Below are 14570 nucleotides of genomic sequence, written 5' to 3' on the forward strand. Positions count from 1 at the left end.
TCAGCGTGATTACATGATAACACAGACACTACGGGTTATGTTGGGTCAGCCTGTAGCGAAGGCAAATACAGTGCAGGTTATATTAGGGCAATTAAGCTGGGTGAACCAAGGACGGCTGTGATTGGCTGGAGCTGTTGCCAAGGCTAGAGTGGCACCTAAAGGTCTGGAGGAGAAACAGGTTCGAACGATGCGGAGCGTCGTTGGGACATGGACTAATTAATTGGGGAGTAATGAGAGCGGGGATAAATTGGGGGGTCGGCAATTGGAGCAAGGTTGTTGAAGTTGGAGAGCTTGGAGTGAACAGCGGGGAATTGAAGTGTGGAGAGCTTGGAGACAGAGAGTTGGAGAGACAGAGTTTGGGAGACAGAGTTGGAGACAGAGCTTGGAAACAGCGTAGCGATAGCGGAGCTGAAGAAGAGAAGCAGCCAGCAGTGGAGAGAGCGTAGCGATAGCAGAGCTGAAGAAGAGAAGCAGCCAGCAGTGGAGAGAGCGTAGCGATAGCGAAGCTGAACAGAGACGAAGCAGTTAGCAGTGGAGAGAGCATAGTGACGGTGATATAGGAGAGCAGAGATGAAGAAGTTAGCGGCTGAGTAAGCGAAGTAATCGTGGGGGAGTGGAGAGACAAAGGTGGCGAGCGAGTCGAGTGAAGCACAACGAGCGAGCCGTGGCGACATGGATACTGTAAAATATTGAGGACATGCTGAGAGTTGTAAATAAAACGGTGTTCAAAGAAAGACAAAAGTTGTCCGAGTGAAATCGAACACTACACATGTAAGGTCTAATAAATCTGAAAATCTAAATAGGCTCGAGGCTGGATGGTGCTTCTACCCAAGACTAACATGTATAACAACAGTTGTTGTAGCCTGCGGAGCTGCGTTATGGCAATGGAACAACATTCATCTCTATGCTCTACACCAACCCACACTGACAAGATTGGTGATGTCTGGTCAAATAACCCCCAAGACCTGCATGGTGTGGGAGTGCCTTATCCAGCAGTAGACTGACCAAAGGCTGTACTTGTACATGTGTAGGAGTGTGTGAGTTTATATGTACACTATGTGTACGTTTGTGTGTGTACATGTCTGTGTGTATATACGAGTGTCTTTGATTGTGTATTTATATGCGTTTAGGGGAATGGTGGGAAAGTCGTTGGCACATTACATTACAAACGAAGTGACCTGGGTTCAATATCCGTAAACAGCATCAGTGGTGAGTGATGAAAAAAATTCTGGTCCTGGAACTCCCGTAGGGTGACTCTGCCTTAAATGAGTACCTGGTGGTGTGTCAACATCAGCAATGGGGAGAGAAAGACAGCCAAGGACGGTGCTGGTCAGGGAAGTGCGATCAGCACTTGCCTCAAAAGTGTATGCAGGCTCCACGGGGAGATTGTCTTTGTGCTCTAAAGTGCAGTGTAATAGTGTGTGCTTGTTCCCTGTCACTGGCTTCACTTTCCCCACCAGTTTATATGGGCTACTTGGGGGATCATTGTCTCTTTAATGCTTTACAACTAAGATTAACACCCATTACCAATTAGCTGTCTCTGTAGTGGTGAGCACAATCACTGACCATGATCCACTGTGAACCAGGGGCTTGAATCGGACACGTGGATCAAACCGTTACCCTCACTCTCCACCGCAGTCGCAATCAGGGCTACATTTTCTCAGTATGGCCTAAGGTCACCTCACTCCCTGCATATAGTGTGAGGGCTATCATTATCGCTAATTAAATGTTGCTGAAGATGATGGAAAACTTTACAGCATCCATGAATATGCATAACTTTTTTTTCCTTTTGTACTTTAACGTACAGTGAGTGCAGCATTCACTGTGGACCCACCTACTCACTGTACATTTACTTACCCACTCACACTAATTCACTCATTCACCAACCCACTCACACACTAATTCACTCATTCACCAACCCACTTACACGCCACTCACATCCTCACTTAACTCCACATATTCACTCATCGATCCACCCACCAAGTCACCCACCAACTCAAGCAGGCACGCACTCACTCACCGAACCTCATCCCTCAGTGGATGAGTGGGAGTGGGTATGCGGCTGGAGAGTGAAGGTATGGGCAAGGGTGGGGGATGGGTTATGGAAAAAGTGAAGGCAGGTGCAGATTGGGGGTTAATGGGAGGTATCAAGGGAGGGGTGAGCGTGGCGTGCGGGGAGAGGAGTGAAGTGAGTGAGGACAATGATGGCAGTGGCAAGGGGAAGAATTTGTCAAAATTTGTGTTCATGCTTGGGCTACGCAAGACCGAGTGTTTACGTGAGAATGGAGTTACATTGTACTGTATGCACAGTTAATAAGTGAGGATTCTTATAGACAAAGATCTGCCGTATAGCCTTAACAGACTGCTGGGGAAAGTGCCGTTAGGGAGCACCTATGAAAGCCGGCATGGCATATGATGGAGTGGGTGGCCAGTATCACGCCCGGCTGCTTTTGTCTCCCGAGTAGCGATGTTTTACACACTGCACCTGGTGCTCAATTGAAACTGAGTTGATATCACGCACAATTATGCACACACAATTTGTGAAGTAGTGAATGCAAGGTGTGCCAGTCTTACACTAGATGTTTACATCTGTGCAGTCCACGCTGAAGCCTCTTCATTTCCTCGGTGCCGATGCCACAGCCGAACAGGTTGAGTGTCTCCACAGGTTCTTCTCGCTGCAGCAGGATCCAGGAGATGGCAGCGCAGTCTGGCAGGGACAGCCTTGTGAATGACAGGTCTATCTCAGTCATGGACCGAGTGACATCACTCAGGGACTTGCGGTCGTGCAGCTCGTGCACGCAGTGCAGGAGACTGTTGAGCCTGTGTTTGTCAACCATCCGATTCTTCATGCTGCGATTGAGCCACTCGATTATTTCCTTTTGATAATCTGCAGATGGAGGATCCAAGATACCCTCAAAGAACTTCCATGGAGTGCTTGATGCCAGTCCACAAAAAAACCTCTGAAACACATCAAACCTCCCATCTTTGCTGTCCTTAATAGCCTTGATGACGTCATTCACTGGCCATGTTGAATGTGACAGATGCAGAGCTATCGCTGCAAAGAATTCCTGCATTGTCAAGTGTGAAAATGAATAACAACTCCCTTGTTTAATGCCCTCACATGTGAACACTTTGTTGATGAATGTACTTCCTAGTTCAGAAGAACTAACAACAAACTCTTCTAGATCTTTTTGGCTGAACATCTGGATGTTTTGCTGAACCCCCTTCAGAGCCATATTGCCAAGAGACGATACAATTTCCTTGGCACAGCAGCTGCCACGTCCATGGTGTACTATGAGCCCAAACACGTATTGTGTGAAGAGGTCGGTCATTGATTTGAGGATAATCTCAGAATGTTCAGACTTTTGTAAATGTTCCTTCAGTGTAATGGCTGCTATATGGCAGAATGAAGGGTTCTGGGACAATGTATTCACTGTTTCATTTTCCTGCAGGAGCTTGAGTGCCCTTTCTGCTAGACTTCTATCTTGGTAAAATTTGTTAAAAAATGCTATTTTATCTTTGTTGGAAAACCCAGTGATTTCAACAGCTCGATCAACATTCACTTGACTCAGTTGTTCCATGGCAATGGGTCTGGTCGTTATCAAGACCGAGGCCTTGGGCAAGAGATTTCCATTCACTAGGGCAGCAATGATGGCTTCTACTGTTGCCGTCTTACGTGGATCAGTGCACGCATTGGCATAGTCAAGGCGCTTTCCAAACTCGTCCAACCCGTCCATAACAAAATGGGTTCTCTCTTGGTTTGCGAAAACCTCATCCGCTTTGTTTCCCAAACATGAGTGCAGCTTAGAAAACAGCTCTGCCAGTGACACCTCTCCAATATCATTTATCTCCCTGAACCTTATGAGCACGATGTGCTCAAAGCGTCGTGCAAATACTTTCTCACCTGACAGCAAGCTGTGCACAATGAATTTGCTCAACATGGTTTTACCGCTGCCTGGAGTCCCCACTACAATAACCAGTCGGGGGTGTGTTTTTTTTCCAATGTGATCAAAGAGCTTCTTGTAAGTAATCCCTTCTCTCTGTGCTCTCTTCATCAGCTCCTCGTGCTGCTTGCCTCTCGCTAGTAACTCGTGCTCCTTGGTTTCTTGATGGCGGTAGTAGGGAACCAGAATTGGCTTCACCATCCTCTCCAGCAAAAACACTGCAGGTTCTCCAGGTCGTGCGTCGTAGTTTCGTGTTAATGATGTCAGCTTCAGCAATAATTCTCTGAAATCATCACCAGGCTTATCTAAATGACACAAATAATTTAACGAGCAGATCAGTTTCACTTACAATAAAAAACATATTCCTATAGCAGACAAATATGTTTAAAATAAACTATGTAAAAAAAGCGTAGCGAATTCATTCACCATGGATAATGCAGCAACATCATGTACATCATGAATTATTGTGTGGAAGTTTTCACGATGTGTATTCTCCAAATGCAATTTTTATAAACACTGTACCTTTTGTAAAAAAATATGTTTTATCATAACAAAAATGCTACCACCATGTGTCTTGTTTGTTTTGCCTGTGAAAAAGATAGTACCACATTTAGCATTACCGTGTACATCAGCATCATCACAACCTAATTCTATCAATCTGTGTGTAAAATGCACTGCTTGCCTTATCCTACAATTATCGATTTTTTTTTTGTCTAGGATGTTGATTTTTTTTATATTTCACTGGTATTGGGGCTGTGTTTCCTCTCCCATCTCAAGCTGGCCTACATCACGTAGCACGGGGGCTACACTGGTGGAGTGCAGTACACCAGCCACGGTCCTAGCAGCAGAGAAGATGAAGTGCTGTCACTTCCACAAGAACAGACACATGAATCACAACACTCGTAGCATCCCACGTGATACATCGTAGGTTCACTTGAACTTCAACTAATCTGGCTACTGCATCATCAGCAAACACTGTGGCAGCCACTACATTGTGGAGAGTGTCGATTTCCAATGACAAATTTGCTCAACAACTTCCATCAGCTTTCCAAGGAAACATTGAACCCAGTCTCTCACCACTTGGGCAATGGTGACCATGAGTAGCCTGATCCCTCTGTATCTGATCTTATTTTAATTTCTCGGGAATCATATATTCGGAGTCATTATCTCCCGTGGACTTTTTTACAAATGACGAGGTCTACAAATTTGACGTTGAATCTGGAGTGAAGTATAACCAATCCAGTTTCAGTTTCATTTATTTTGTATAGCCCTGTGAGCCATTCGGCTCTTGAATCGGGTGCAACTGCAACAAACAAAACCAGGAACAAGAAACATCTTAAAGTGACTACGCGCAAACAGAAAAATCCAGGAAAAAACAGCAAAGTCTTCCGGAAAAAGCACCGTATATCAATGCTGTGTGCAAACATCCCAGTGGGATGCGAGCCAAACAATTACAACCATAAGACAATTTAGATTAAAGTTATCAGTCTAACTCTGTACTACAACAAATAAATATGGCTAAACCAAAACGTTTTAGAAATCACTAAAATAAAGCTATAAAAGCAATGTAACAGTGATCATAGGAACTAATTTAAATTTTACAATAAAAGATACACGTAACATGTACTACCAAACTTTGCAGCCATAGCTTTCTGCATGAGTCACTCCATAACAGCAGGAGTATCAGTAGGAGTATCAACATTTTTCAAGAGTTAAGAGGAGAGAGTAGGTTCCGTTTCATGAGTCAATGGCATTAAAAGGCGGGGTGTCATTAGAAATAGCAGTCATTTCTAGATTTAAAGCTTTCGTGACTGCAAGGATCCATATTCTGGTTCTATTCGGTAAAGTCACGTTAGTAAAAAATAAAACAACAAAAATCACGACGTTTCGGCCACAACACAAGCGGCCTTCATCAGGTGAAGGGACCAGGCTGTCTCGAGGACAGCGCTGGAGTGAAACACAGCCACGCTCAGACCGCGACCTTTAAGCTGTGTGCAAGGGAACAAGGTGCCTTGACAAAGGAATTAGCATAAAAATTAGCATTTGATTGGCCGACTTAGCATGATGAACGGTGTAGAGGTGGTTTACATGCGGGTGCACATTCCGGTTGGCGTGGGGGGGGAGGGGGAGTTTACCTATTGATGGTGTGAAAAAGGAATTTTTAAGAGCTGCGAAAGTTTGGGGTACCACTACTTGAAAAATATACTGTACCATTGAAAATTAGATTAATGTTTGGTTCGATTTACAACATCTTTCCAATGGTTGCTTAATTTGAAACCATCTTCTCGGTTGAAATTGTGTCTGTGTTTGTAGATCTGAATTGCCTCGTAAACAAATTTCTGATAAAAACCCGTGGGTTTGCAAAGAACCTTGGTATCGGAGAAAATTATATCGTGATCACCCACAGCGTTGTAACAGTGATCAGCTACGGCAGAATAATTCGTTCTGCCGTGTTTCAAATCTGATTTGTGCTCGCGAATTCGGTCAGAGACATGTCGCTTTGTCTCCCCGATATAGCAAGCACCGCAGGTAAAACTCAATTTGTAAACCCCGGGGTACTGTAAGTCAGGAATGACATCCTTCACGGATGGGATCAGATCACGAATTTTGTGTACTGTATTGAACCGGACCTGGATCTTGTGTTTGTTTAGAATTTTGGAAATCTTTTTAGTAACGCCTGCTATATATGGTAGTGTGATGGTTTTCACCGGAGTATCAAGTGGTTGTTTCTGTATGGAGGGAGAAACAGCTTGGCGGATGGTACGGTCAGAGTATCCATTCCTTTTGAGGGCCAGGTGTACATGTTTTAATTCACGGGTCAGGTGGTGTTGGTCCGAAATGCAATGAGCTCTTAAAAATTTCCTTTTCACACCATCAATAGGTAAACTCCCCCTCCGCGCCAACCGGCATGTGCACCCGCATGTACACCACCTCTACGCCGTTCATCATGCTAAGTCGGCCAATCAAATGCAAATTTTTATGCTAATTCCTTTGTCAAGGCACCTTGTTTCCTCGCACACAGCTTAAAGGTCGCGGTCTGAGCGTGGCTGTGTTTCACTCCAGCGCTGTCCTCGAGACAGCCTGGTCCCTTCACCTGATGAAGGCCACTTGTGTTGTGGCCGAAACGTCGTGATTTTTGTTGTTTTATTTTTTACCTACGTGACTTTACTGAATAGAACCAAAGAGAATAGCAGTCATAGCTAGTCAATATAAAAAAATTAGGAGTAAACAATGTCCACAAAGGAGGAGACATTATACTGAGAAGAGCAGATAGCCAAGGACCGAGCCACGTGGAACACCATATAATTGGGACTTCTGAACAGAAGGCAGTCCTTGCTTGCAAAAATAGGGCTCACTTTTAGAGGGGAAGCAGAAGCAATGGGGAAGTGTGAGAGATGCCTGCGTAGCCATGCCGATTCAATAGGATGGAGTGGTGTGTGGTATCCAAAGCAGCCCAAAAGTCAAGAACTAGAAGCAGCTTCCATAATTTAAGAGAGGTGGTCATTCACCCTCAATAGGGAAACAGTTTCAACGAAATGGCCTTGGTGGAATCCAGATTGTACCAAGTCATGGAGACCAAGGCAGCTGATGGGTTTGCTGCCATGGCCAAACATATTGGGCTTGACACTTGAAAGAGAGCTTCATAGCTCATTATATTCTTCCAGCTCAAATAAAATGCCTGTGTCTGAAGAGGTGAGAGAAAATCACCATGTTTAAGTCATTTGCAAGGAAAGGGAGGTGTAGGATAGGACAGAAATTCAGGAATGTTGGGGTACAGTGTGGATGCAATGTTTTGATACTGACACACATTTCCATTATCCATCCATCCTTTCCTCCAAATTTCTGATCCCTTGTACATACCCTGCTATGGAATGGAATATGAATGTCCTCCTCCTGAGAGGGATGTTGTTATGCAAGAGTTGTGCAGTTTGCGAATATCAAATGACAGTTCATATCAGTTCAAAGCAATTCCTTCGCTTAAACTTGCCAGAGACATGCGAATGGTTACGTGAAGTTTAGCATCACTCACGAGAAGCTGCTCCAGGGATGGCTTTACCCGCAGTTGTGCTCAGATCGACACCCATCACGTTGAGCTGCTGCTCATGCTGTGATATCCACTGACCCAAGAGAGGGATCTCGGATCTCAGTGGCACCAGCACATCTTTAAGGAATCTCATGCACACTTCTTCTCCATTGTTGAGCACCAGGTCAACCAGGTCCCGTGTTCGTGCCATGGGGTTATTCTCGCTTTTGAGGGACGCATATACACTGTCCAGGACTATCCCTGTTTGATAGGAATAGTCAAGCACTTCTGAAGACTTCGCCTGGAGGTATTTCTGCAGATTCACTTTGTTAGTTTTAATGCTCTCACATGCAGAAACTTTTGATGCCATCACGACAAATGCATCGAGTCACCTGAAGAAAATGAAAACAAATCATGTGTCACCTGTAAGCATAGTCGTGTAATTTTAGACAGGTACGGGAAAGAATAATAATTATAAAAATAAAATGTTGCTACTAAAATCTGAGAGGTCTCGGTTAGGTACAATTGTGACTTTAGGTATTTGATTGTGAATACATTGAGTTATTTAAATTGTAATGAAAGCTTAAAAATTGTCATTGGAATATATAGAAATACATACAATTGCATCGAAACACTTTAGGCATCTCAAAACACTCTTCAGTGCAAGCATTTGAACATTCACATGAACACAACACTACGATAAAGAAAAGTAAAATGTAAACCTAATTCAAAACACCACACAGGTTTAGCAGATTAAGCAGCTGCGTGACACCACGTGCTCACTGCCTCGACCATCGTGATGCCACGCAGACGGCAAATTGCGTTGTAATGTGCAATGATCGGGATAGCGTCACCTCTAGTTGAGTGACGATTAGAGGGTGGGAGCCAGGTTTGATCTTGGGTAGTCCCTATGTAGTGGGCACTCCCATGCTCTCAATGTATGGGTAGAGGGTGCTCTGAGGTTGTCTAGCAGTGGTATGACGTCACATACCGCGCTCCCAGCAGCGGCTGGCGGGGCCATTTGTGAGGGGGCCGGGGGAGCCGACGGAGGGAGCCGATGGAGCCAGGAGGCCGACGGGGCGGGGGAGCCGGGGGGGGGGGGCGACGGAGCCGGGGGGAGGGGGGGGCGACAGCGCGGGCAGAGGGAGCCGACACTGACTTTCTCATACATCATACACTGACTCATTCACGTCATGCACTGACTCACTCACACATCATGCACTGACTCACTCACACATCATGCACTGACTCGCTCACACATCATGCACTGACTCGCTCATCATGCGCTTACTCACTCACACATCATACACTCGAACAACCACTGACCCATTCACTCATCATACACAGGTTCACTCATCGTGTGCTGGCTCACTCGCACATCATACACTCACTCTGCCGCTGACTCGCTCACACATCATACACTGACTCACTCATCATGCGCTGGCTCACACATCATGTACTCGCTCAACCTAATACTGACTCGATCATCATACGCTGACTCACACATCATACGTTGACTCGCACATCATACACTCACTCACGCTGCTGCTGACTCACTCACACATCATACACTGGGAGTGTCGTGCTGCCAGCTATGGCTGCAGGTTTTGTCGTACATGTTATGTTTATCGTTTGTTAATTTTAAAATCACAGTTCCTATGATTACTGCTGTTACATTGTTTTTGTAGCTTTATTTTGGTCTGGTTGTGGTTCAATAGTTTTCTGCAATGTAGATTCATATTTTGTTTGTTGCGTTTGCACCCGACTTAAGAGCCGCATGGCTCACAGGGCTATACCTAATAAATTAAACTTGAATACGCTTCACAGAAATGAGTAAACATGACCTTTTGTGGAGGTAGTGTGTTTGTGTGGGGAAGCCAAAACTTAAAGTACACACATGAGGCAACGTCAATGTTACTGTAATGTTCATTATGTTAAATAAATCACTTATACAGGACAGCAGTGGTCCAGGTGTCTGTGCAACCACCTTCCTATGCCTTTGAATCTCCACTTGCACTGTCTCTTAGAAATTCTTCAAAATTAGCGGCACGTTACATCATAATCAGCAGCCATTGTCTCTCTACCGCTGGATGAACGCCTCCCTATATTTGTTTAACGTGAGAAATTGATGAAGAAAATTCTTAATTTAACATTTTTTATTAGTATCAATAATAACGAAGCATCTGGTCAGTGAGTATGCACCACGTGCATTTACAACAGCATGCAGAGCATGAGACTATAACGAGTTTTGTACATCATGTTTGTAAACCCAAGTAATCCATTCTTTAGTATGAGATATTTATACATTTAACTCTTTGTGTATTGAGCTGTGTGTATTGCATTGCTGCAAACTAAATATCTATACTGTACATATACAGGCCGGTCTGACTTAACCAGCGTTCTTTCTACAAGAAGGTGCTATAACAAGCAATATTAATTTATCCCTGGGGTGTCACTATATACGTATGATTTTATGAGTAGTCAAATAGTACGAGGAGATAATGCAATAGGGAGAAGGGGGTGAGGGCGTGGGCTTAGTCGCTTTTTCTCTCATACAGCACACATCTCCACAGGAAATGAAAAAAATAACACCTGGCAAATGGACATACATTGATGTTTACGCCCAAGGCGCAACAACTCTATTGGTTTCACTATCGTGCAGCTCCACGCTACACACAGCAGACGCGTGCTCCCTACAGAGGATAAACTGTCGAGCGTCTTCTACGCCGACAGAACGAGCTTCAACACAAACATCCCCCATGTAGCTCCACAGACTGGTGGGTCAAGTGCTGTTAGTGAGCCCCTTTGAAGACCTGCACGCAAAGTGGGGTAGAAATGGCCAGCACCACACCTGGCCACGTTTGTCTCATAGGTTATACTGATTACCCATTGTACCAGGCACTCATTTAATGCAGACACAACCTAGAGGACCCAAAACCAGTGTAGATATCACGTGCTATTGATAACTGTGGCTGAGTTTGTTGTGCAGCATGGCTCGCCACAAACACACATAGGCGATGTACACAAACATACAAGATACAAATGAGAAAAATCTCCCATATCGTTTTTTACATTATTGGGATTAGTTCTGCTAGCGAGCACCTAAGAAGGCCAGTACGACACATGAAGGGGTGGATACATAAACACAATAACAATAAAAGCCATTCGCCACTCAAAATTGGTGACGTCAAAAAAGTGTTTGTGCCAGGCTAAGTGCACATTGAGGTCATGTGGACTGCCGAAGGCTCATGGGCAGTAGGTTACAGGATAGATAAAGGTGTCATGGGTTGAGTGACAGGGATGACTGGCAGATCTACCACCTGTGCTCCCTACTGTTCCACCTTGCTGCATTTTACTCATTCTGCACTCCGCTCGTTGTTGTGAGCATCACTCCTCCGCCCTCCGTTATTGCTGGAGGCGGACATCCTTCACAAAACTCCTCCAGAGACGCTGATCTTGAAACCACTGGTCGAGCTGTTGGCAAGCCCAAACAGCTCCACCATCCTTCTGTTACACTGCAGTCAAACTCTTGCCTATAGCGATAAGCCCCTTATATCTGGACAAACAGAAGCTGTTTGGGTACACAGTGACTGGGCATTTGGGCTACATGACCCAGCCAATGCTGCCTCACCTGCCTTAGTATCTCACTGATGGGCATTTGTCCAGATCATTCAAGGATCTAAGCTGCTCACATAATCTAGTTTGTTAAGCCCACGGTGGATCGTAGACAACTTGAATATGCAAAACCAGTGTGGATGTTCCTTTAAAAGGGATCCAAATTTCTCAAATGTAGAGAAGGGAGGGGATATCTGGCTGAGAAGACCCAGAGCTTTACATGGAGCGACAGGCAATGTAGCATTCACAGTGTGTTACGCAGCTGAGATAATTATGTTCAACCGATTCGGAGCATGACCTCTGCTGCCAAACTGGAGCTAGTCACATGCACCCTTTCCAGGTATGGAAAATTGTTCTGCTCTGTCCAAAACTGCCCCACTGCTCATGGGGAGTGGAGGGATGGGAGAATACGATGACAGAATACCCAGGCAGGTGCTTTGTTTTATGTGGGGATGAACGTAAACCCCATTTCTTAGTAGTACTCTCGAAGTTCAACAAAAGCTTCTCCAGCTCATACTGGATATAATTCTTATGGTGGGGATGGTTGTAATGTGGAGGTGGGCAGTGGTAATGCACGCTCCTGTCTAATGAGGAACCAACAGTTTGGGACAATTTCAAGATTATGTAAACAACGCCGCCAAGACCAGCCCAACAACCTGTTGCAATATTGGAAATGAATGGATTAGTGATTAAACGTGGTGTTTAATTGAAAAACGAACGTAAAAACTGCTACAAGGGCCTAAGAAGGCAATGCAAAACTCAGATCTGGCATGAACAGAGGGGGCCTGATGGAAAAGCTGCAGCAGTTGAATAATAACTCTCAGTCAAATAAAGGATGACTTTGCAAACTTCAGTCAGCTCAGGGGAGCCTACTTTAATATTTCCTGCGCAATTACAAATGCCAGTGGCAAGCTCCTCAGCAGTTGAAGGCGGAAACTAGCATGCTAGAAGTAATTATGCTCCCAAATGCAGAATCGCTCTTCGTCATATCCCTTTGAAGAGCTCATGCAAGCCACAGCAACCAAAGAACCTACACCTTCTGCATTGAGCCATTTGAGTATAAAGTGAGAGGTACCCTAAGAAAAATGAAAGAAATCACTAGTATCCAACACTTGCAATATCAGAGCAGAAATGCTGACACCCAGAGGCTCAACTATCATCACATGGGTGAGTAAGATCTTTTAACACACGTGGAGGGCAGGCTTGAAACCAGCTTTCAATGATGCAGCCTTTTTGGTTGGACTGCAGGCAGTCTTACTCGTGCCGTGTCAGTCATAGAAGTTGTTGGACCATACTTATATTTGCCTCAAGCAAGTCTTGACGAACAAAGTGGGGTATAATCTGCTGAGTAGTGTAGTTGAGGCTGTGAAATGAGAAATAATCAATTAGAGTGCCTTTAAAAAGAGCCTCTGTCAAGGTGATGTGCACATCAGTGAGATACAATCATCATTGGGAACAAGGAGGTGTACATTCAGCCTACATTTCTAAAGAGAGAACATAAAGTGATGATCACAGGAGAAATCTGTGGATGGTAAGTGACAGGCCCAAATAATTGCATCAAAAGAAAAGGGAATGAGTGACCTCCGAATGAGTAAAGGTTGATTAGAAGTTCCAACAGGAAGCCTTGGTTGCTGGGCGGAGAATGAGTGAAGGGGAGTAAAGCGAGATGGTAGGGACGATATAGGAGAACATTGGGAGGGGAATAAGATGATGGGAGAGGCAAGCAGGAGCGTGTCCATGGTGGAACTTGAAGACAGCAAAGGGGATATTGTGCTTGATGCAGAAATTAATCGGATACCAGTGGAGGGATCAAACACGATCACAGCTTTACCAATTAAAAACCAGGCAACAGAAACAAACATGAGTACAGTATTACCAAAGACAAGACTGTCACACTATATAAAGTCCCACTAATTTCATGGATCGTTATTAAACAAAGGTGTCGCTTTAATCGACATTGTGAACTCGGGATGTTACGGGACAATGAGTCCCATAGGCAACGCCACGGGCTGAAGGGCACAGTGAGGGCTATCACTCCCTCGACTGACTGTGCGCGAGTAACAGACTTCAGCCTCTATTGACGATCTCTGTGAACAGGGAGGTGGAAGCCAATAGAGTTCATGTCAACAACAAAAACCGTGACCTTTAAAGAGACAATGCTCCTGTTAAAGTACGATTGACAGTACATTACCATTTTTACATGCTTCAGAGTACTATACCCATTTTAGAAGCAGCGTTGCTTTGTAGATTGATTTTGTTACTGATGGAGATAGTAAAAAAAGCATGTGGCAAGATGAGACGTTCATTCGAATCCGTGTTCTCAATGTCCTAGCCCCTTGGCATAGCCCCTAGGCTCAAGCACAAGACACTGATACTATTTTACTCAACACCCACCTCTATAACCCCCCTAATCGCTCCCCCTCAATCCCGCTATCTCCCCCTCCCCCCATCGCGATGTTATTTATCTTCCAAAAAAACTTCTTCGATAACACCGCTTTGAAATGAAATGTTTATAGTAAGAGACGATTCAGGCAATGGCCCTTTTGTCACAGCACTTCAGTCTACTCGACTTGTGACATCGGCACCACCCATGAGGAGGCCGCATTTGTTGCACTCCAAGATGGCTTGGTGAACGCCCCTCCCCTCCACTACCCCGACTTTTCCTTGCCGTTTGTCCTTGATACAGATGCTAGTAACACTGGCATTGGAGCTGTTCTGTCTCTAGTTGTCAATGGCATCGAGAGTGTTATCGCATAAGGAAGCAGAGTGCTGTCTCCGGCTGAACAGCGGTACTGTGTCACACGCTGATAACTGTTAGCTATCGTGTTTTTCTTGCAACAGTATCTTCCATATTTGTATGGGAGAGACTTTGAGGTGCGCTCGGACCACGCGGTGCTGCAGTACGCGCTGCAGGTTGACCAGCCATCTGGCGAACTTTCACGCTGGTTGGAGGTCCTCCGTGACTACTCTTTTCAGGTTACCTATCG

At 44.9% G+C, this 14570-nt stretch overlaps 1 protein-coding gene across 4 annotated transcripts in view; it reads right to left on the reverse strand.

Annotated features, from left to right (window-relative positions):
* Positions 1 to 14570, reverse strand: part of LOC142922981 (NACHT, LRR and PYD domains-containing protein 3-like) — a 36956-nt gene that overhangs the window by 13524 nt on the left and 8862 nt on the right. Inside the window, exons 4-5 of one of the 4 annotated variants that reach the window (XM_076063914.1) lie at positions 4467 to 4531; positions 2575 to 4249 (exon numbers count right to left, since the gene is read on the reverse strand). In XM_076063914.1, coding sequence (XP_075920029.1) covers positions 2575 to 4145 — 1571 coding nt within the window. In that variant the 5' untranslated portion in view covers positions 4146 to 4249; positions 4467 to 4531. Of the gene's footprint in view, positions 1 to 2574; positions 4250 to 4370; positions 4438 to 4466; positions 4532 to 7974; positions 8361 to 14570 lie in introns of those variants that run through there. The other 3 variants (XM_076063913.1, XM_076063916.1, XM_076063915.1) reach the window with 3 other exon arrangements.

The sequence above is a fragment of the Petromyzon marinus genome, unplaced genomic scaffold (genome assembly GCF_048934315.1).
Source record: "Petromyzon marinus isolate PM22_M1 ecotype Great Lakes invasive population unplaced genomic scaffold, UKy_Petmar_22M1.pri1.0 PM_Scaffold_24, whole genome shotgun sequence".
Lineage (NCBI taxonomy): Eukaryota > Metazoa > Chordata > Hyperoartia > Petromyzontiformes > Petromyzontidae > Petromyzon > Petromyzon marinus.